This window comes from Armigeres subalbatus, unplaced genomic scaffold (genome assembly GCF_024139115.2).
Source record: "Armigeres subalbatus isolate Guangzhou_Male unplaced genomic scaffold, GZ_Asu_2 Contig1299, whole genome shotgun sequence".
In the NCBI taxonomy this organism is placed as follows: domain Eukaryota; kingdom Metazoa; phylum Arthropoda; class Insecta; order Diptera; family Culicidae; genus Armigeres; species Armigeres subalbatus.
The window spans coordinates 240,450-263,420 of NW_026942064.1; the positions used below are offsets into that span (position 1 = coordinate 240,450).

The window sequence follows — 22,971 nt, forward strand, 5'->3', positions numbered from 1 at the left end:
GTTCAGTGGTCCGATTCTGCTGAAACAGAAAATTAACGACTGGTCGGCGCTTATTAGCAACGCAGAATCATCAGATGAAAATGAAGAAGAGTATTTGTCTGAATCAGTAGCAGTGAATAGAATACTGTGCTTGAAAGTGATCCGATTTTGTCCAATGTAGAACGTTTTAGCCAGTGGAGAAGATTAGTTCGATCAACAGCGTTTGTACGAAAGTTCATTGATCTGTGCAGAGGCAACGTGAAAAGTTTACAAATTCAACCGCAGGATGAACAGAAAGCGAATATCAGATGGCTGAATGTAGTACAAAAGGAACAATTCCCTGAGGAATATGCAGCATTGGTGAATCGTAGTGAACTGAGGTCAACGAGTAAACTGAGAATGTTGACACCCTTTTTCGACAGTGAAGGATTAATGTGTGTTGGAGGAAGATTGAACAGAGCAAATGTTGATTTGACCGTAAAAAATCCTTACATACTTGGATCAACTGGAAGGTTTGTAAAATTGTCAGTGCAAAGTTATCATCAACAAGCCAACCACCAAGGACGTGAACTAGTGCTGAAAGAAATCAGACAATCCTACTGGATAATAGGTCTACGCAGCTTATTGCGTAAAATTGTTTACGGATGCCAGCATTGTCGTATTAATAAGCCTAAACAAGTGATACCAATGATGGGACAGCTTCCGGAATGCCGTGTCGATCCATACAAGCAGCCTTTTACGCATACTGGGATGGACTTTTTTGGGCCTTTCGAGGTGACAGTTGGACGACACAGAGAAAAACGGTATGGGGTGGTTTTACATGTATGACCACGCGTGCGATACATGTTGAGGTGGCCTATTCAATGACAACTGATTCCTGCATAATGTCAATTCGACGAATGATGGCTCGACGTAGAAAACCAGATATCATCTATTCTGACAACGGTACGAAGCTGCGAGGTGCAGACAGAGAATTAAAAGAGGTCCTCAAACAAATAAGCTTTGGCGACGTTGAACGGAAGGTACTGGAGAGAGGCATACGATGGGTCTTCAACCCACCAGCGGCTAGTCACATGGGAGAGGGTTATAAGAAGCATCCGTAAAGCTCTTAGAGAAACACTGAAGGAATGAGCACCGAGGCAGAAAGTGCTAGACGCCATATTGGTTGAAGCAGAATACATTTGGGCAACAGTCGTCCACTCTGACTTATGTTTCAAATAAAGCGAATGACCCTGAAGCACTGACTTCCAATCATTTTTTGACTAGAGCATCAAGTAATGTCCAATCAGCAGGTGTTCTCAATCAGAGCGACCTGGACTGGGTAAAGCAATGGAGGAAAGTCCAGAAATAGATTGATATTTTAAAAACCTTGATACCGACCCAGAAATGGTGGAAATCTGTTGGAGAGATAGTTGAAGGAGACGTAGTCTACATATCCGACATGGCCAATGAACGCGGAAAATGGCCCCTGGCAATTGTGGAGAAATGTTGGACCGGTCAAGACAACACAGTTCGAGTTGCTGAGGTCAGGACTCATTCGGGGACGTATCGCCGACCATGCACCAAGTTGAAGAAGGTTTGTTTGGAAGGCGATATGCGTGATGACAAACCAGTGTCACACCAGGTGGGGCTATGTATGGGAACGTGAGCGCCCACTTCTAGTTTTTGGTGCGATCGGCGAATGGGTATAATTTTAAGAAGTTGGTAGCACTGATTTTTTCCGTTTCCTAGCATTGTTAACGACGCGATCGCGAGGGCCAAAGCGCCATTTTTTTGTAGTTTTGAATTTTGGTTGAATAAAAATTAAGTTGACTCTGTAAAGTGTTGAAGTTGTTATTACAAATAGTATAGCGATATAATTAACCAAAACTTTTTTTGGACAATACTGGCGGCATCCGTATCCAAATAGTGGCATGCGTTTTCGATTTGTAGCACTAAGTTAGTATGGGTGGAACTCTAAAATCAAAACATTCATACCAATAACCCGTACTAGAGAAAATAATTGAAAGCTGCGGATAGAATATCCGATGCTTGCGATTATGTTGCTGAGAATCTTTGTAAACCAGGGTCATCCACTCAGCGGTTAAGTTCCATTCGCAAATTATGTAACGCTAAACTTGACCATTGTCAACCCACACCAAGCCCCTAGTAACGCTTTATGTATGGTAGGCCCTCAACGCTCAGACAAGTACCCTCCCACAACCTAAAACGTCATGTAGCTTGTGAATGGGGCCTCTTGATGCTTTTCTAGAATCTCGATACAATCGTTTTCTTTCGCCGTACATACCAACCATACCTACCTTATAGAGTAGAGTGGGGCAAGAGTGCGCGTGGGGTAAGAGTACGTTTTCGGTTTTTTGAAGTTTAAAAAAAAAGATAAACTAGCAGCACTGCATCAGTTTGATAGGTATTCTGATAAACTATTTTCATGTATAATTGTAAACGATTTGAACAAACAACAAGGGAGATATGAAGATAGTTAATTTTCTGGTGATTTTGCTAAAAATAATTGTGTTTTCGCAACTAGTATTCCGTTACCATAAATATGTTCAATCAGGTGAACATTATACCATTTCGATAACCTATTGTATAGAGTACTTTATTGTGCAGAACATTAATTCGGTTAGTTTTCCAAGAGGTAAAACCAAAAACTGAATAATTTTTGGGGCTGTGGGGTAAAAGTAGGCAGGAACGGGTGGGGCAAGCCGCAAGAGTATGCATGTGAACCTTTAAGTGCTGATGTCAAACCCGTATCTCCGGCCGAAATAAGACTACTTCCAGTGCGTAAAGTTCCACAACAAGGAAAAAAGGGACAGAAATCTAAAATTATCACAAGTTCTTCTTTTAAAGATAAGTAATTCGGTGTTAGAAAGGACTTGGCAAACAAAGCACTGAAGCGAAATAATAAAATTGTATTTGGTACAGTCCCATCCCGATTTTGGCAACACCCGTTTTTGTCTACCCCCGATTTTGGCAACACCCGTTTTTGGCAACATTTTCTTCCCGATTTTGGCAACAACCCCGAAAATATTGTTTTTATTACTTTTTAGAGCTAAAACCTTTTTATTAATATGTAATAGGATAAACAAAACCAAAAGTGAATGTCATTAAGGTTTATATGCGTATTATGGGCTCTGTACGTGTAGTGGGCACTTTCACTGAAATAATGAACCACCACTCGTATCACCGCTCATTGCAAACAATTTCTATTGAAACTTTTCTGCTCTCTTTATTCACGTTTTCCATGCCCTTATTCTCACTACCTGAATCTAACCAGCCCACCGTGGAATGTTGTATTTTTTGGCATCCTCACTTGTTTTGACGTTGATAAGCTGACTCATACCGTTGTACATAGCACAACACCTATTAAGCGAAGCCCGCTGTTTACATCACAATGCAAACAATACTGCATGAGTAATCCAGAAGCAAGCAAGCCCCAGTAGGTTTAATTGCTAGTGATTAGCATATTCGATTTTCTAATAGTATATAGCTTCAAGTCGTTTTGCTCATTTATGCACCTCTTTTCTGGTATCACCCGAGAATCTGTCATGTTATCGTTTTATACGTCTCTCTGCTACATTCCCGTATAGATAATAAGCAACAATTTTATTTCAAAGAGTCTTATTGTTTAAAATTGACGCAAATGTGTCCAGCGATTAATATCAGAACACTGTTGGCTTTGATGTGTCAATTGCATAACAAGCCTTTTGATTCCAGCATGTTTGCTAACAGTTCAACAGTAATGGTAAGAGTTTGGTAACATGTAACCGTAAGGCTCTCGAGCAGGCATTGAAAAATATCAGATCATGAGAAAAAATCTAAACCAACGAGATGCTCTGTCGCGGGGCAAGTTATGAGCTTCCTAAGATCTTTGAAATTGGACGATTCACCGTATAATGATCTTCAACGCTCACCAATGGAAGCTTATTGAGTGAAGCGAATCACTTGGTAACACAACAATGAACGTCGTTACGGTGCGCTGATAGTAGAAGCCCTTCAAGCATTCTAAAATAGGAAACCACTATGAGTCTGGAACTCTAGCACACTGAATGGGAGGCGTTGATGCTTTCTCTCGAGTATCTTAACACCTTGAAAGAAGAGCAGAACCACATCATGGGTTTGATTGTTTGGTTTCATTGTACTAGAGCAAGCCACGGCATGGAGGTGTTGCTCATTGGTTATCACAGCAACAATCGCTTCTAGGTAGGGGAGAACGGTCCAAAATGCACCCCTTAAGCTTTTTCGATGTTTTCGCTCATATAAACAAAAATACCGAACCATTTCAACGTATAGGTGCAAAATTTACAAACCCAGCTACATTTCACAATGATCTCCTATTCAAAACAATAAGATTGTATGCCTTTCTAACGCATTTAAAAAATGTTTTAAAAATAGGCCTGGGGCAAAACGCCCAAATGGTGGTGTAAAATCACTCAACACTTTTACATGCATGATGGTGAACGTATGGTTGTTTGTTTTCTCTCAATGAATTGAACTACAATCTTACGGATGTGGTGGAAGAATAGCAAATCGCTAAATTTGAGTGAATTTGAAGGTATTTTGCAGAATTTTTCCAATGGAGCTCAATGATGGATAACTAATTATGAATTGTAATGGTAATATTCGTTCATAAATGTACTACAACAGATTATATGAGTGATTTTATGAGTGAGGCCATTTTGCCCCAGGGGTGCATTTTGGACCATTCTCCCCTACTCGTTGTTTGGCATCCATCTGAGCGAGGCAGTTCACCCGCTGGCTGTGGATACTACGATTGCAATAGATCAATGCTCACAATGCTCACTCACACTTTCAATGCCTGCTTTCTAGTGTTCTGTTTGTGATGGCGAAGTATCAGAACTGGAGTACCTCCTGTGAAGTTCACCTGAGTTATGCGTCACATGTGGTTTTATTATTATTTATTCAGCGTAAGGCCGGAGTTGCCTCTGCGGTACATAACAGTCGTCTCCGTCACTGCTGTACGTCATCAGTCACGCATTCTGCGGAGGGTCCGTAAATCGTCTTCTACCTGATCGATCCACCTTGATCGCTGTACATCTCGCCTTCTTGTGCCTGTCGAATCGTTGTAGAGAACCATTTTTACTCCAAGTGCGCGTTGGTCCTCCACAAGCATTGTCCAGATCTCGTGTCCAAGGAGGACTACCGCCACCTGTTCAATGAGGGAGTATGTTTGGTACGGCGGCAAACTCTATTCGATCCGAGTGTTTTTGGAGTTCAAAGTACGTACGCTTTCCTGCCACGTTGCGTCTCCGAATTTGTCTGCTGGTATCGTTATCGGAGGTCAAGTGACCCCAAGTACACGAATTCTTAAACCACCTTGATTTTGTCGCCATGATGGCCGTTGTCTTCTCTTGAGGCTACTTCATCTTCAACGTGTTAATGACTAGTCCGATCTGCTTTGCTTCCCTCTTCAGTCTGATGTAGGATTCTTCCATCTTTTCAAAGTTATAATAATGAAAGTAGTGCATGGAAAACTAAAGTGCGATGACCTGCAACGAGCACCAGTTTGTCCGTAGGTTGACTGCTGTCGAGTGTCAGAGATGGCATGCCGCAAATGGTCTTCCAGCTTCCACTTGGCCACACTGTCACTCGTTGTGCGAGGTGCACATTGTGCTCATGGATCAACCATTGCCGCCAGAAATATTCCTGGGTTGAGTGCTAGGAGACTGACTAATGCAAAGGGATTTGGTTTTAGTGAGTCGAGTGTAGTTAACCTATACTCACACTACATTGGATACGCTTGACCAATGTGCAGAACGCAGATTTCCGTTATTATTTTCTAAACCAATAATGGAACGTCTTATGCCTGGCGTTCATTTTTTTCCATAATGTCAGCGAAAATTGTGCACAGAACTTTACTCTTAATCTCACCGACCACAAGAAAGTTTGCCTCCATCAAAATCCATTACATAAGAATTTGAAATTTGTAGCACATTTAGTCATCTTGTATCCGTCGGATTGCTATTTGAGTTATATAATGAATTATGATAAAAACAAGCATTTTTGGTGGACTAAAATTTATATGAGATGTCAGATTGAAGTCAGCACTTCAATGAACTACAATAGGAACGTTTTTTATCACCACAAAGTTTTGTAAGGACGTGGCTGACGCTATTGTTAATTTCAAATATTATTTATTATCAAATTTGTATTATGAAATTGGCTAATTAGTTACATTATCGTTTGATCACCATTCTTGAGTTTGTTTCAATTTTGATTAAACTACAATCTCCAAGTTATGAATAATATAGCAAAAATGTCAATTCTGATGGACGTGCATCATTAAAACACACTCCACATACTTTGTAGTACATATTCTAAGTATTTAGCTTCAGTCATGCATATAAAAAAGAAATGAAATTTTGTATGAAATTTTTTTCCCGTTTTTGGCAACATCCCCATTTTGGCAACATTAAAATCCGGTCGTGTTGCCAAAATCGGGAAGGGACTGTATTGTTTTACACCTCAATTTAGTCCGAAAACACAATTTCATCTAAATGATAATCCTTTAATCAAAAGAAACATCCATAAGTTACACAACGCTGAGCTGGGAGGGGTTGCGAGATATATGACGATTTATAGAATTTTTAGAGGATTCATACAAAAACTGTAAGATAGGGGGGAGGGGTAATGAAATGGTCAAATTTTCCGTTTCGTAATTAGTTATCTTTCTGTAAAGAAAATTGCTTTGTTCAAGCCACGCGAAACCTGGTATATTTTTACCTCTAGTTTTTTTTTGTATATAATGAAAAACAATGTTTTTTCGTGTGAAAATTAATATTTCTAGGACCCCCTTTCCTTTTCAGAGTTACGTAATCTTTAAACATTCTATGATATATATTCAATAAACATCAATTAAATGTTATTTACTCTTATTTTTGTTATTATATACTTGAAACCAGCTATGGGAAAACTCACTCACTCACACGAACCACGCAGATTTAAAATCCCTATCCATCAGCGAACACACGATTGCAAAATGAATGCTACTCAACCTAACAGCGAACCAAAAAAAGATTCATACCTACTGAGTGCCTCCCCAGCAGGAATAAGTGAAACCAAAGATAGTGCGAAAAGAAATCGAGAGATGAGAATAACCCGATGTGTAGTGAGTGCAGCAAAAAATACTGAGTTGGACTCAGAAGATTGATCCAACTTAGACTCAATGATTCGTTTTGCGGGCTGAATCTTTCTGCCGAATCCTCACTCACCACTCAATTGCGATTTCATTCGTTTACGAACCGAATGTAAACAAATACTCGGCTATGCATAATTTGCTATCTGTGGGAAAGATTCGGTGATGAATTTTGTCTGTTTGTTTTTGGCACGATTTATTACTAACTGAAGCCAAACGGTAGATAATCGAAATCAAAAATATTGGAAGGGCTCGTGTACGTTTGTCTAATTTGCGATTGTGTGTAGAGGTGAGTGAGAGATTAACGCTAAATGAACCGATTTTTCCCATACCTGCTTGAAACACATGATTGGAAAATTGTGTACTCTTACCCCAGTCGAAGCGCACTCTTACCCCACCGGTGGGTGTATTTAGCCCTTGCAACGCTAACGGGAGCTATGGCGTAGTTGACTTTTTGCTTCTCCGAGATAATCGGCTACTCTTATTCAATCTCAACGTGAGGTTAATTAAGAGTGGGGTTATGAATATGTGTTTTACTTAGTTTTTCAACAAGCTGTCACCTATATGGATTCGCATTATGCGATTTTTACAATGTACTTTGTGTTTTTCACCTATATGGATTCGCATTATGCGTTTTTCACAGTGTACTCTGTGCTTCGTCCTTGACGTTCGGCATCGGCTACTCTTATTCAATCTCAACGTGAGGTTAATTAAGAGTGGGGTTATGAATATGTGTTTTACTTAGTTTTCATGAAATTGTAACCTATATGGATTCGCATAATGCGTTTTTCACAGTGCACTCTGTGTTACGTGTTCTATTGTTACGTCCTCAGTGTTTTTGTGACACCTCTCTTTAGTCCCTAGCTTAATGCGTGTGAGTCTACATAATTGGATTTCCTATAAACGGTATATCATATGCATTTGCATTGTGTAACTTTTCCAGTATATGTTATGCTTCGCGTTTCATTGCGTTTTACAAAATGCATCGTATGTATGTATTATTGATTGTATCCTCCTTCTCCAGAAACCTGTTCCATTCTCCTTTCCAACTTCACTTCCTCTTCCTTTCCCCTTTTCACTTCCTTTTCCGTCAGGTAAATGATGAGAAAGGCCAGTGAAGGCGATGGCACAAATCTCCCAAATTGAGGGGAACGTGCCTCCTGAGCCGACTTTCTGATACCTGGTTCTGATACATCATCGATTGAAAACTAAGTGCGTACTCTTGTCCCACTCTATCTACTAATGACACACTGGTGGTATAAGAATCTTGAAATGAGTACCATACCAATTATTGTCTTTTTCAAACATAGTCTTGGAATAATTTTCTTGTTCTCTTGTACCATGGTACAAGTGTGTCCTTAGTATTACGGCTTCCACAAACCTGATGCAAGCGTCAACCTTTAATGATTCGGTACACTATTTTCTTCATAATTTCGCAAATAAATGATCCAATTAGTGTAGGAATATTTAGTTTTGTCATCATTCACAACAATCAAATAAACATTTTCTCATACATGATCAAAAGATACTATGGATCGTATGTTTCATTAGATAAACTTTCAACATCATTTCATGCGAATAATTTCAAGTCCAATCACTTGACAAATACCTTCATCATAATTCAGATCTATTATTGCTTGCAAAAAGTATTTTGATCTGTAATATAATTCCGAAAAAGTATTCCTCCATCTCGGGAAGTTGAAACACGTTGAGAGGATTCACATTCACAGCAGCTGATCGATATAGAGAGGAGTGGAATCAAACGCACGTACCAATAATGAAAATTCAACGCAGACATCCTTGGAAACAAGCATCCAATCATTGTATTTATGAATGACGACGTTAAAAAATCAGATAGTAGGCAGAGTTCTAACTGTTTATGCAAAATACCAAGCAAGTAATTGTCTAGACTTAGTTTTATAATTGGCTTTCTGCAGTAGTGCGTTATGCATCATCCCCACCTAAGGCATTGTTTAGGGGAAGGGGCCCCAAAACGCACCCCCGAGGCAAAACGACTTTTGTGGTTTCCCTCATATTTACCGTCATTAAGATGGAGCCCTCCTTAGCCGTGTGGTAAGACGCGCGGCTACAAAGCAAGACCATGCTGAGGGTGGCTGGGTTCGATTCCCGGTGCCGGTCTAGGCGATTTTCGGATTGGAAATTGTCTCGACTTCCCTGGGCATAAAAGTATCATCGTGTTAGCCTCATGATATACGAATGCAAAAATGGTAACTTGGCTTAGAAACCTCGCAGTTAATAACTGTGGAAGTGCTTAATGAACACTAAGCTACGAGGCGGCTCTGTCCCAGTGTGGGGATGTAATGCCAATAAGAAGAAGAAGAAGAAGATGGCCGTAACAAAACTAGATCTAAAATTATGTAGGTTAGGCGAAAAAAGTTTCAAAATAGTGTATGAGAAGGTCGGACAAACCGAAAATTTCCATATTTTGAAGAAACATCTAACATTTTGGCGAGGAAAAACGCCCTAGTGGCACTAACCTACAATGTGCGTCTCCACGCACTACCCGAGCAACGATGAATAACTAATTGATAACAAATTCTATTATCCGGTTATCGGACATTTTGATAACTGAACTTGTTATCATTTTGGATGAATTAACAGCCAACATAACAAAAATGATACCAGAATTTTGTGCGTGAAATATTTAAATAATAACAAATTAAGTTATCATTGATACCAAGTTGATAACAAATTTTGTTATACATGCTATTTACTCAAAATAACTTATTAAGTTATCAGCCATCACTGTTTTATCGACCAAAATAGTTAAATCTTCTTTGCAGACTTCATTACGTATTGGAAAAAATATTAGCATTCATTGAGATTCGAACTCGAATCGAGTGATTCTACGGCGTCGTCTCTTGGCACTCATCCAATTACGTTTTCTTGAGTAGTAGAAGAGAAGAGCACTGCGCTTTCTACATCTTGCATTTACTGAAGACTATTTATAATCAAATCATGATGCCATGACCATTATATGTAAATAAATGTCGGTTGGACAGAGTGCAAAACAGAATAACTTCCCAAGTAACCATTAGCACTATATTACGCCAAGCTGCCATATAGGGCCAATATACGGCTATTTAAAAACTTATAAGCCTTAAAGCAGCACTATATACCCAATTTGGCGGAATATACGGCTTATTGGTTACTTGGGTTATTAATAACAAACTTTATTATCCAGTTATATTGATAAATTACCAGTCAACATAACAAAAATGTTAACCGAATTTAATTCAAAATAGCAAACCGGCGATCAAATAGGACAAATACAGTTCGTCGTCCTTTTATTGAATACTTTCAGTTGTTAATAAATAAATAAATATATAAATACAAGGCAATCGTTCCCGACCTTGCGCAGGTTAGTTTTTCTCACTAACTGTAAATCATTAGGTTGCTAGCAACAACTTTGTAATTTCGCGTTCCATGTTTTCATATACATATATAAACACTGCTGATCCCTGGAAGAATTAATCCATGAAAAAAGTTTACTAATTCGAGAATATCCTTTTGCTAGTTAAATCGAGACTACAGAAACCTCAACTAATTCTTACTTATGTACAGTCGAACCTCCAGGAGTCGATGTTCTATGACTTGATATCGACTCATGGAAGCAAATTTTTCCATACTAAAAATTGTTTTATGGGTTACTGTGATGAAATGATTTTCTTTTCCATATCTCGATATATCCATGAGTCGGTCGTCTCTTCGACTCATGGAGGTTTGATTGTAGATAACGATCTTGGGTTTGTAATTTGTGTTTAAACCAGGGGGGTAATATGCGGTGCATCGCGCCTCCTCTGCATGTAGTATGAAGCAAATGTAAATAAACAATCCCACAATTTTTTCGTTATTCAGCAGTAGTGTAGGTTAACCAATATCCTACAAGATTCCAGTTCAAAAAATGTTACACTTGCCAAGCGGGGTGGCCCAGGGTGGCCCGCCTTTCCCAAGCGGCGAGGCCCGGATAATACATCTTAGGTAGGCTTGATTTGTTCGTGGATGACAGGCTTACTCCCCCCCTGGTTTAAACCTAGGTGCAAACTGTTAATAGTTGAGAAGTTTGCAGCGCCGCACTCTAGATCGACTTCATTGCGAGCATGATTGTTTTGTCCAAATCACACCAGATCGTTGCAATTTTTTGATTATCCGGCATTCCCAGTAAAAATTTTCGCTTCCTCATATATATGAACACAGCTAATCCCAAGACGAATGATATTGCCGTCCGTGAATTATATTGCCTAAAAGCAAATGCAAACTCATTTTTATATATAGACGTTGTCATGCAAAGTAGGCGGTTAGTCAAGAGTGTTCACCATTCCTGAATGAGCACTAGTATTGGATCATATGTTCCAGGGGTTGCAAGGCCATGGTACTAATTTGTAGTTGAATTGGTTCTCAGATACATACATATTTCATTATTCAACGACACCTGAAATAAAAGTTAAGTTAATAAGCATAGTATAAAACAAATAAGAAAACTTGAACTCTTGCGTAAATTGCTTTGTTGACAGAGAAATAAATAAAATCAATAGATATGTATCGTTGGTAACGGTGAAAATCGCCTGCTTAAACAAAAATTACAGATCAGTGTTTGGAAACAGTTCTTGTTACAATTTTTATAACATCCACCATTATAGTGAGAATGGAAAGTTGGATTAATATTAATCCTATTGTGTATGGTAAATCTGTTTAAAGAAAGAATCGCAGTTTTTTTTCGGTAAAGTTTATCTCGCGTTGAACATATTGGGATGACCATTCACCATAAACTATGTCCCTAGGGAAGATGTTTCCATAAGTTAGTTTATTTACAAGAATAGAATGCATAGCACGATACCTGAACGACGCGAATTTTTGAAGAAAATGGAAAATTTGTGTTGATAATAAAATTTATTATTATTCAGTTATCAGTTAATCACATGATTGATAACTAAATATCAAAATGATAATAAGGATAACTTAGCATGTTATCAGTTTAATATCATTTCAGTTATCTGCCTTTGCTCGGGTATCCATACCAGAATGCTGATTCGCCGACGCTAGGTACTTTGTTCCCTAGGAGTTGCCAGTTAAAAGGCGTTTTGCCTCATGAGTTTTCCGGCAACATAATATCACCACTTTTTTTAAATGTGAATATTATCAATATAATTGAAATTTTTGACAATTTTTGAATGGCATCAACTAGCTATCTTGTTTAACTGATGCATAATGTTAAAATACCCATGAATAGCGTTACAAATAAGACAATAAAGCTGTGTTTGCTTAGCTAGGGAATATCCCAAGTAGCACACGCAACATCTTCCAAAAAGCACATTGTTTCTATTCAGTTTCATTAAAGGCATTGGAAAAACATCAAAGCACGAAAAAGTTGCATCAAGATGTCAAAAACGTTAGAATTGTGATCAATGTTTCATTAAAATTGCAATGCAGTACGTGTTTGACATTTGAAAACAAACAAACTAAGAATACTGCACTTTATGTTGCAAACACGAAACAAAATAATTAAGTTACATATTTTTTACTATGTAACTTCAATGCGTCTTTCAAAATTTAATTGTTTGTTTAAATTAAGTTGCAGATAAGTTGAATGTGTCTTTATGTTTAATTTAGCATCGTTCAACGTTTTGACAACTCACATTTTTTTCCTGTGATGGTGCAATCAAGTAACAGGAAACCCGAGTACAAAACTTCATAATCGTATGGTTTTTGTGAGTCAACATGCAGTCCCTTCGAAGTGTTGAATGGTGTTGTGGTAGAATGAAGGACTATCAAACACAAGATCCATAAATCGAATCCAGTTTTATATTTTCATTTTTATTTTTTTCCGCTGTAGTATTTTGCAACATTATTGCAATTTTACTGCAATCGAAGGATATTTCCGTAGGCTCCACCTCTTGCGCTTTTTAGATTGCAAGAGAGTTATATTTGATGGCACATACGCAATGATTGTTTCTTTCCGAATAGTTGCAACACAGTGAAATGTTCACTAGTGAAACAATTTGTGCTGCTTGGGATTGACCCCCCCCCTCCCCTACGTTTTGGAAAAAAAAATCTTCGAGAGAATCGCACTGCGAGAGCAACACAACTGCCATAGTTTAAACTTGCAGTAAATCTCAAAATAACGCGGCAGCCAATAATTAACATATGCAATTTGTTTGCAGGCACAAAATGATGGTTAGAACATGTTGCCTTTTTGCAATTGCAGTTTTTAATACAGTTTTCATTTTTCTAAACTTCTTCACTTGCAAATATGGTAAATATTTGGAAAATAAATTAATCATATAATAGTATTTTCGTTAGCATGTCCCTGGTAAGCGTGCTATTGGGGGAATCTAGAACGCACTCTCACAGTCAGTGTGGTAGTATCTTACATGCAACCAATTAGAATCCACGCTCAATAAGATGTTTTGATTGAAAAATCATTCACCTGCTGACAATGATGCCGACATTTTGTCCATTTCGCTCGAGACTTTCGCTGGTTTAAATGAGATATTGCGGACATCCATCGTCGTTTTTTGCTGTTTGGCGTCAAAACCAAATGTAAGCTAGCCGGCTGGTGGAATAATTCTGGTTGAAAATGCAATATATGAAGATTTATAACGATAAATGTGCTCAACCGTAGCATAAGGGGTCAAGGTTTGAGCCGTTAACCCTATCATTCTTCATTCTTACGTTTTGCATCTTCCATTTTAGTTTTTACTTCTCATGTCCAAATTTTCAGTTTACATTTCTCGATTCTTACATTGCTCATGCTTCTTCTTATTATTGGCATTACATCCCCACACTGGTACAGAGCCGCCTCGCAGCTTAGTGTTCATTAAGCACTTCCACAGTTATTAACGGCGAGGTTTCTAAGCCAGGTTACCATTTTTGCATTCGTATATTATGAGGCTAGCACGATGATACTTTTATGCCCAGGGAAGTCGAGACAATCTTCAATCCGAAAGTTGCCTAGACCGGCACCGGGAATCGAACCCAGCCACCCTCAGCATGATTTTGCTTTGTAGCCGTGCGTCTTACCGCACGGCTAAGGAGGGCCCCTTTGCTCATGCATTTGTGTTATTTTGTCCCACCTCCTGTGCGTTTTGCATCGTTTATATTAATTAGAAAGTCACAAAGACTTTTTTATTATGAATAGAAGATTAATTTGATTAGTAGCTAGAATTGATTTTTTTTATTTGCACCTGGAAGTGATACGATACTTCACTTCATTTTTATTCAAACACTGGTAAAGCTAAGGTCCTAAGGTAATTTGACTTATTAGAAATATATATAAAAATTTATAATAAATATATAATATAAATATATAATAACCTTCTTAAGGAAAATCATTTTTCGGAAAATTTGTAAAATGATGCTGTTTTGCGCGAAAAAATGAAACGCGAGGCTTTTCTGCGGAACCGCCAACAAATTTGCTAGCCGATTAGAGCTTGATGATTGAGATTTGACTATGTTGTTACTGTATCCCATAACAATTTTGTTGGATAACAAAATTAATTGATTCCACGAGATGTGGGAGTGCTGTAGTGCCTGTAGCAATTAATCACAAAAATAGAATTTCCTGAAATGTTGTGGCGTTCCGCGTAGATATCCTAATGTTCCCATTCGTTACCTGAAGCTATGTCGGATGAATGAGGGATGGTGAATCGAACTTCATAAAGCTTTGATTTGCTAATTCTGGGAATGAAAAGTATACCAGAGTTCGATGGTGACATGGGTCCGTGCATGGGTGTAAGAAGCGGTTCTCTGATTGCATATCTGAATTTTATATACATAAAAAAATAAACGTATTTGCTGTTTATCTTTGTGGTTGTGAAGAATAATTAAAATTTAATGTTGAGTTTTCGAAGAGAGAAATATATTCAATAGATACCAACTCAGCTTTCCTATCACTGGAGATTTACAGAGCTTGTACTAATTGAAATAAATTTTTCACACAAATGCTGACCTCTGAAAATGTGTTCTTTGCTTTGTCTATTTATAGCTGCTCCGTCAACTGGGAGTCCCAAACGATGAATGCCACCAGCTACATCATATTTCTGTTCATTTTCGGCCTGGTCGTTCCGCTGGTGGTGATAATTTACAGCTACACGAACATAGTCGTCAATATGAAAAGGGTAAGTAATGATATGACCATGACTATGAATCGGCATTGCGTCGTTTCGTGAATAATTTCGGTCAAAGGTGAATGTTCGACAAAGTTAAGCCCTGTGCTGGCAATTCCCTGTCATATATAATTATAATTTCGAAAGACTACTGTACATGTGAACATATTTCATCTATTTACATTACAATTTTTCAACTATTGAAAATGTCCAAATTATTCGAATCGTAATCCCCAGCAGTTAAATCTAACATAGTAGAAAATCCTGTCGAAGCACTGAAAAAAAATTAATGTGGAAAAACTGATAAGTCATACAGTTTTAAGAAAATAAACATAGATGAACATAAATAATGATATCGATAACCAGAACACTGCTATTTTTATTTATTTTTCAAACCATTTGGTCTTTTGTAGTGCACGAAAAAGCCACCGCACCGTCGTTACTAGGTGACTTAGTATGGGTTTCTAATATGTATTGGGCTTATCACGATTAATATATGACTAGGTAATTGATTTGATACAAGGCAACAACATTGTCGAACATTTCATTTCGATGAAAAGTGTCTGGAACAAATGTTGATTACAAATACAATGATGTGCAGACGAATGGCCGCCGGCCTGGATGATATATTGATTGAATGGACTAATTATTCAAATTAATGGTTTAATTAAATTGCATCATTTTTTGCAATTGGCTACCAATTCTGCCAATGAGCAAATAATGGGTTGCACATTTGGTTTTATTTGTTAATCAGGATGTATTGTGTACTCCTGAAATCAGCCACTCGACTTAATAGGATTAAAATTCTGAATAGTCATTGAAAATTTAAGCATGGGTAATCTCGACGAAGAAGTTGTGAGTACAGGCCATTATGGTGATAGCATATCCAATTTTATTTGCATAACAAATTGATTTGTATAAAAAGCTTGTTTGTGGATGATCTGTCCAAAATGCACCCCACCAGCTTTTTCGATGTTTTCACCAATATCAACGTATAGATGCAAAATTTACAAAACCAGCTACATTTCACAATGATTTCACATTCGAAACAACTAGGTTTTTATGACTTTCTAACGCATTTAAATTTTTTTCTGAAAATGGGTCAGGAGCAAAACGCCCGAATGGTGGTGTAAAATGACTAATGTAAAATAATGGTGAACTCATGGTTGTTTGTTTTTCTTAATGTATTGAACGACAATCTAACGGGTGAGGTGGAAAAACCGCAAATCATTAAATTGAAGTGGAATTCTGCTCATTTTTTTTAAAATTTATTTCAATAATCAATAACTAATATTGAATTCTAATGGTAACATTCGTTCATAAATGTTCTACAACAGATTATATAAGCGATTTTATGAGTGAGGCCATTCTGCCCCGGGGGTGCGTTATGCACTGTTCTCCCCTACAGGAGAAAAGCAAAAATATATAACCAACCACTGATATCGATCCTGCATTCATATCTCTTTCTCGCCATTTCCCCCTTCCAGAATGCAGTCCGCATGGGCCGGATCAACCGGGCTGAAAAACGCGTTACCCGAATGGTGTTCGTCATGGTGCTCGCCTTCATGGTCGCGTGGACACCGTACGCCGTCTTTGCGCTGATCGAGCAGTTCGGCCCAACGGAAATCATCAGCCCGGCGTTGGGTGTTCTGCCGGCCCTGATTGCCAAGTCCAGCATTTGCTACAATCCGATCATATACGTCGGTATGAACACCCAGTTTCGGGCGGCCCTCAAACGGGTCCGGAACACCGACTCCGTCGATAACAACACAACGACCAACCACAAGGACATCACCATGGACACCAGCAAGGAGATCGTGGAGTGTAGTTTCGACTTTTGTCGGAAGAAACGGCTGAAAATAAGACTGCATTCTTGCCCGAAGAGCAACAACAACAATTCGATGGCCGATCCGAGCAGTACGAGCAATCCCGAGTTGGACCGACCGACCGAGGGCCGAATGACGACGCTCCATTTGAACGAGCCCTCACGGCCGTTCAGCGGTAAAGCTGCCAAGAAACGTTTGCGGTCGGATTTTGAACTATCTGTGATCAATAGTGGGAAGTCCATTCTTATCAAATCGAACACATTCCGGTCCAATCTGGTGTAACGAAGGAGGGATGGCGTAGCGTGTAGAGTACGTGGGCCTTATTGAACCTCAGATAGTGTGAGTTTATGCAATTTTGATCAGCCACCAGTCAACAGAGTTTTGAATTAGTGATAATAACTAGGATGATGCCCAAAAAAACGGAATTGGCTCAACCTCTAGTACCATTCTTTGAATCGAGTGAATAAGTACAAATATAGAACTGCTTGCACAGAGTGAAGTCACATCAAAAGGAAGGGAAAGGTTACAGCATTTGATAAGCAGGTTGGTAATTGATGAGCTTTGAATGGCCTGATGTTTGTTAAAGCCTGCTTTAACGCCTACAACGAGTCTATTAGTATGAAGCGTTACATGTACCCATTTTGCTTGTCAATTTATTACCGGTAATATTGAGGGCATTAACACGCGTCTAATAGTTCACGTGTCGGGTAAATAACACCTAATGAGCCTTGTTACCAGAACTCAGTGGTGGGAGGTTTAATGTCACTTCGTACATACACCAAAATTGGAAACCCACACCAGAGAAATCCATCAATGGGGACCTATTTTGACTATACAATTAGGGAGAACCGTTTTAATGAATAATAAAAAGCTTTTATACACGCCATGTTTACAAAAATCTAATTGGTTGAAATATCTCTTTTTATAAAAGGTAAATTTTTGCCGAGAGTCATTTACGTTTTACTAACATGTTCGATTTTTTAAGATTCAGGTGCGGGCAAATTGGTCGAATACATTTTTGTATAATAATTATGAGTATTTGGTGAAATGTAGTTGAAAAATGTCTTAGTTTTTTCAAACATTATGCCCAGCGACATACATTTGAAGCGAATGATGGTTTTCGCCAACTTTTTCATGCCAATCAATTGTGCTAGACAGAGTGATCTGGTGTATGTGGCTCCACCCCACTACCCCGAATGCCAGTACCCCGAACGCCATTACCCCGATGGCCACTTCCCCGAATGGAACAGTACCCCGAAAACCATCACCCCGAATGGGACACTACCCCGAAAACGTTTCGAATCTGTAGTATTCAATTATTATATTACAGATATCGATGAATTGCAAAATGACAATCTTTGCAAAGAAAAAAAAATAGAGATACTTATAAATGCATTACAGATTCTGTTTAACAGTTTTGTTTTTTCTTCTAATTAACTTTAACTGTCATTCCTGTCATTCCTGTCCACTTACACACTTTTACCTGTTACACACTTACTCACTTTTACTAACTCACTCCTTCCTCTTACTCACTCCCTCACTCTTACTTACCCAGTCACTCTTACTCTCTCACTCACTCTTGCTCACTGGCTTGCTCCTCCTCACTTGCTCATTCATACCACTCACTCTTACTCCCTCATTCTATCTTACTTTTTCACTCAATTTTACTCATGAACTCACTTTTACTCACTTCTCGTCACTCACTCTTGCTCACTCATTCACTTTTACTCACTCACTCAATCTGACTCACTCACAGGCAAAAAAGCGCTCCCGAATTCGTGAATCAGCAAAAATACACCGTGATTTAATTCATGGATTCGAGGACACCAGTCACGTTTTCCAGAACGTTCCAGAAAACGTGACTGTTGAATCCGTCACATTGTTCCCGAAAAAATACACCGTGAACTAAATTCATGAACTCTTTTTTTGCGTGCACTCACTCACTTTTACTCACTCATACATGCTCTATTACTCATTCACACTCTCTTACTCACTCATTAACTCTTACTCACTCACTTCTACTCGCTCACTCTTACTCACTCATTCACCCACTCGTCGATTCTGAGATTTAGACCACGCTTCATTCAGAATCCGTTGCTTTTACTACAGGAACACCTTCAACCTAGTTGCCCTTGTAGCCGTGCTGACGTGGACCGCAATTGCCGCAACTCTCTGCATTCTGCATGAAAACGTGCAGCATAATCTTCCCCTAGGGTTAGGGACAAAAGGTCGAAAGACAAAAGGTCGAAAGGACAAAAGGTCGAAAGACAAAACGTTGAAAGACAAAAGCTCGAAGGGATAAATGGTCGAAAAGGACAAAAGGTCGAAAGGGACAAAAGGTCGAAAGGACAAAACGTTGAAAGACAAAAGGTCGAAAAGGACAGAACGTCGAACGGGACAAAAGGTCGAAAGAAACTAAAGATCAATATGATCAAAAGGTCGACAGGGACAAAAGGTTGAAATGGACATGGAACTGAAACGAAGAAAGTCAATCTAGCACCAAAGTTGCACTACACAGTTAGCAAAAATTCTGCTTTTTTTATTTTTTACTATATTTTAACAATTAAATGAAATTCCTTCAGTGAGTACAAGTAATAGATGGATGTTGAGTTTTCTTAATGTCACTACGATCTGTCAAAATGGTGCACGCCGCACATCAAATACACCGGCGTATATTACACGCCGGTGTATTTTTAATGCGTGCGCCTGCGTGGCTGCGGAGTACACTATTTTGACAGTTCGAAGTGACATTCAGAAAACCTAGATATTCATCTATTATTTGCACTCATTGAATGATTTTTTTTAGTTACCACAACTTTTTTTGCCAATTGTATAGGACAACTCTATCTCGCGCAATACAAGTTTTATTCATTTCCTAAATGAACAATCTTTTTTATCTCTAACAGAATTATCTAGATATTCATAATATTGTTTCATAGTAATTACTCCTTCTTTGAAAATTGCTCATTCTTCAACTTTGATTGATATGATGAGTGTGTTATTTCTGCTTGAAGTTAAATGCATTTCATAAATTCTTTTGGAATACAGCCAACTTGCTATCAACTTGTTCTTGATCGACCTTTTGTCCCTTTCGACCTTTTGTCCTTTTCGACCTTTCGTCCTTTTCGACCTTTTGTCCTTTTCGACCTTTTGTCTCAGTCGACCTTCTGTACCTTTCGACCTTTTGTCCTTTCGACCTTCTGTCCCTTTCGACGTTTTGTCTTTTCGACCTTTTGTCCTTTCGACCTTTTGTCTTTTCGACCTTTTGTCTTTCGACCTTTTGTCCTTTCGACCTTTTGTCTTTCGACCTTTTGTCATAGATTCCTTCCCCTACCCTTCAGGACTATTGAAGAGTGCCATATGAAGTGTAATGAGATCTTACAGAGTGAGAATACTTAGTTCTATACTGCATTGAAACAGTCCCGGTTTCAATTATTGTTCATTCATATGAATTATGAATAAGTCCGTTACAAATATTTGATCAACATTTTGTCCTATTGGTCTCTGAAAAATTAAAAGGGGGGAATAATACAAAATAAATATTGAAATGAAAAAAATAAAAAAACTCCTCGGATTTGTTAAAGAATGTTTTATTATCCAAATTTTATTTTGTTGTCCCCTCAAAATATTATTTTTATTATCCGAGGGGGGGTTTCTAGCCATGAGATCCAGACGCTATGATAAGGGCTCCAAACTACAGCACAAAATTCAAGGATAGAACGAACTAAAGAGCAGTACAGAGATTTTAAGCAATGAGGATCCCGGAAGTCTTCAGATAGTTTGAAAATGAAACCGAGTTGCCGATTAGCTTTTGCGATGATGTCGTCATAGTGCGGCTTGAATGGCATGTCTTGATCCAGTGTGACTCCTAAATCCTTAATCCTATTCACTCTTTCGAGGGTAGTACCAGAAATACAATAGTCAAAAACTATCGGCTTGTGTTTCCGATAAAAGGAAATAGCATTACATTTTTGAATACTGAGCGTCAGGAGATTAGCAGAGCACCAGTTCGCCATTCTATCCACACGCGATTGCAGTTCTTCACAATCCTCTATGCTGTTGATAATCTTAAACATTTTAACATTATTATTATTATTATTTATTCAGACTAAGGCCGAAGTGGCCTGCGCGGTATATAAGATATACGCAGCACTTTCCTTTCGAAAACTCCGAGTGCGCGTTGGTCCTCCACGGGCATCGTCCAGGTCTCGTGTCCGTAGAGGACTACCGGTCTAATGAGCGTTTTGTAGATTGTCAGTTTGGTACGGCGGCGAACTCTATTCGATCGGAGCGTCTTGCGGAGTCCAAAGTATGTACGATTTCCAGCCACTATGCGTCTCCGAATTTCTCTGCTGGTATCGTTATCGGCGGTCACCAGTGAGCCCAAGTACACGAATTCTTCAACCACCTCGATTTCGTCACCACCGATAGAAACTCGTGGTGGGTTGCTTACATTGACCTCTCTTGAGCTTCTTCCTATCATGTACTTCGTCTTCGACGTGTTGATGACTAGTCCAATCCGTTTAGCTTCGCTTTTCAGTCTGATGTAGGCTTCCTCCGACGATGGACAGGCTGTGGAGTCACCTACACTAGATGAGGTTAAAAAAGCTGTCAAAGAACTGAAAAACAATAAGGCTGCGGGGAAGGACCAGCTCCCGGCTGAACTTCTCAAACATGGCAGTGAGCAGCTTTATGAAGTTCTGCACCATATTATGTCGAAAATGGGGGTCCCGTAGCGTAGTTGGCTACACGTTCGCCTTACAAGCGGATGGTCATGGGTTCGATTCCCAACCCCTCCACCAAACCCTTGTCAGTCGCCAGATCCGCAGCCCATACGGTGGCGTTTGGGAGACGCGCCTTACCGTCACGGCTGCCTGATGACGACTGACAACTTGTTCTTCTCGGAGGCATTCCTCCAACGTTACCCGGATAAATGGCAACCGAACAATGCAACGATCATTGGATACACGGCATGGACAAACGGACACAATGGACTCACGATGGAGATGGACTGGCAATGACAACAATAATGAATAATGGAAATCTAAAAATAGATTCTGTGTGGATTCTGTACAGCAGAATACCACAGTAGATCTCGGCACAGTATCGGTTAAGAAACACAGAGTGCCTACCAAATAAAGAAAGGAATAAAAAAAAAATTATGTCGAAAATATGGGAAGACGAGGAAATGCCTGCTAGCTGGTTGGACGGCCTCATTTGCCCTCTCTTTAAAAAAGGGCACAGACTGGAGTGCGCCAATTACCGAGGAATAACCCTCCTTAATTCGGCGTACAAAATTATGTCCCGTATTCTGTTCAACAGATTGAGACCGCTTGAAGAGTCCTTCGTCGGCGAATACCAAGCAGGTTTTCGTGAGGGCCGATCAACGACGGATCAAATGTTTACCCTGAGACAAATCCTTGAAAAATTCCGGGAGTACAACTTGCAGACACATCATCTGTTTATTGATTTCAAGGCGGCGTACGATTCAGTGAAACGGAATGAATTATGGCAAATTACGCTTGAACATGGTTTTCCGGCGAAACTGATACGGCTGATTCGTATAACGTAGGACGGATCGAAATCAAGTGTAAGGGTTGCGGATGAAATATCGACGTCATTTGATACCTTAGATGGATTAAAGCAGGGTGATGCACTCTCGAACCTACTGTTCAATATAGCGCTCGAGGGAGCGATTAGGAGAGCTGGTGTGCAAAGAAGCGGTACCATTATCACAAAATGGCATATGCTCCTGGAATTTGCGGAGGATATCGATATAATCGGAATTGATCGCCGTGCCGTGGAAGAGGCTTTTGCGCCTTTTAAGAGGGAGACAGCGAGGATTGGACTCACGATCAATACCAGCAAAACGAAGTACATGGTC

The 22,971-nt window shown here is 39.2% G+C and overlaps 1 protein-coding gene across 2 annotated transcripts in view; it reads left to right on the forward strand.

Moving 5' to 3' along the window:
• Positions 1-17,955, forward strand: part of LOC134202596 (vertebrate ancient opsin-like) — a 128,473-nt gene extending 110,518 nt beyond the window's left edge. For both annotated transcript variants that reach the window (XM_062677614.1, XM_062677613.1), the window contains 2 exons: positions 15,141-15,273; positions 16,749-17,955. In XM_062677614.1, the coding sequence (XP_062533598.1) occupies positions 15,141-15,273; positions 16,749-17,369 (754 nt within the window). In that variant the 3' untranslated portion in view covers positions 17,370-17,955. The remainder of the gene's footprint in view (positions 1-15,140; positions 15,274-16,748) is intronic.
• The last annotated feature ends 5,016 nt before the right edge of the window (positions 17,956-22,971 follow it).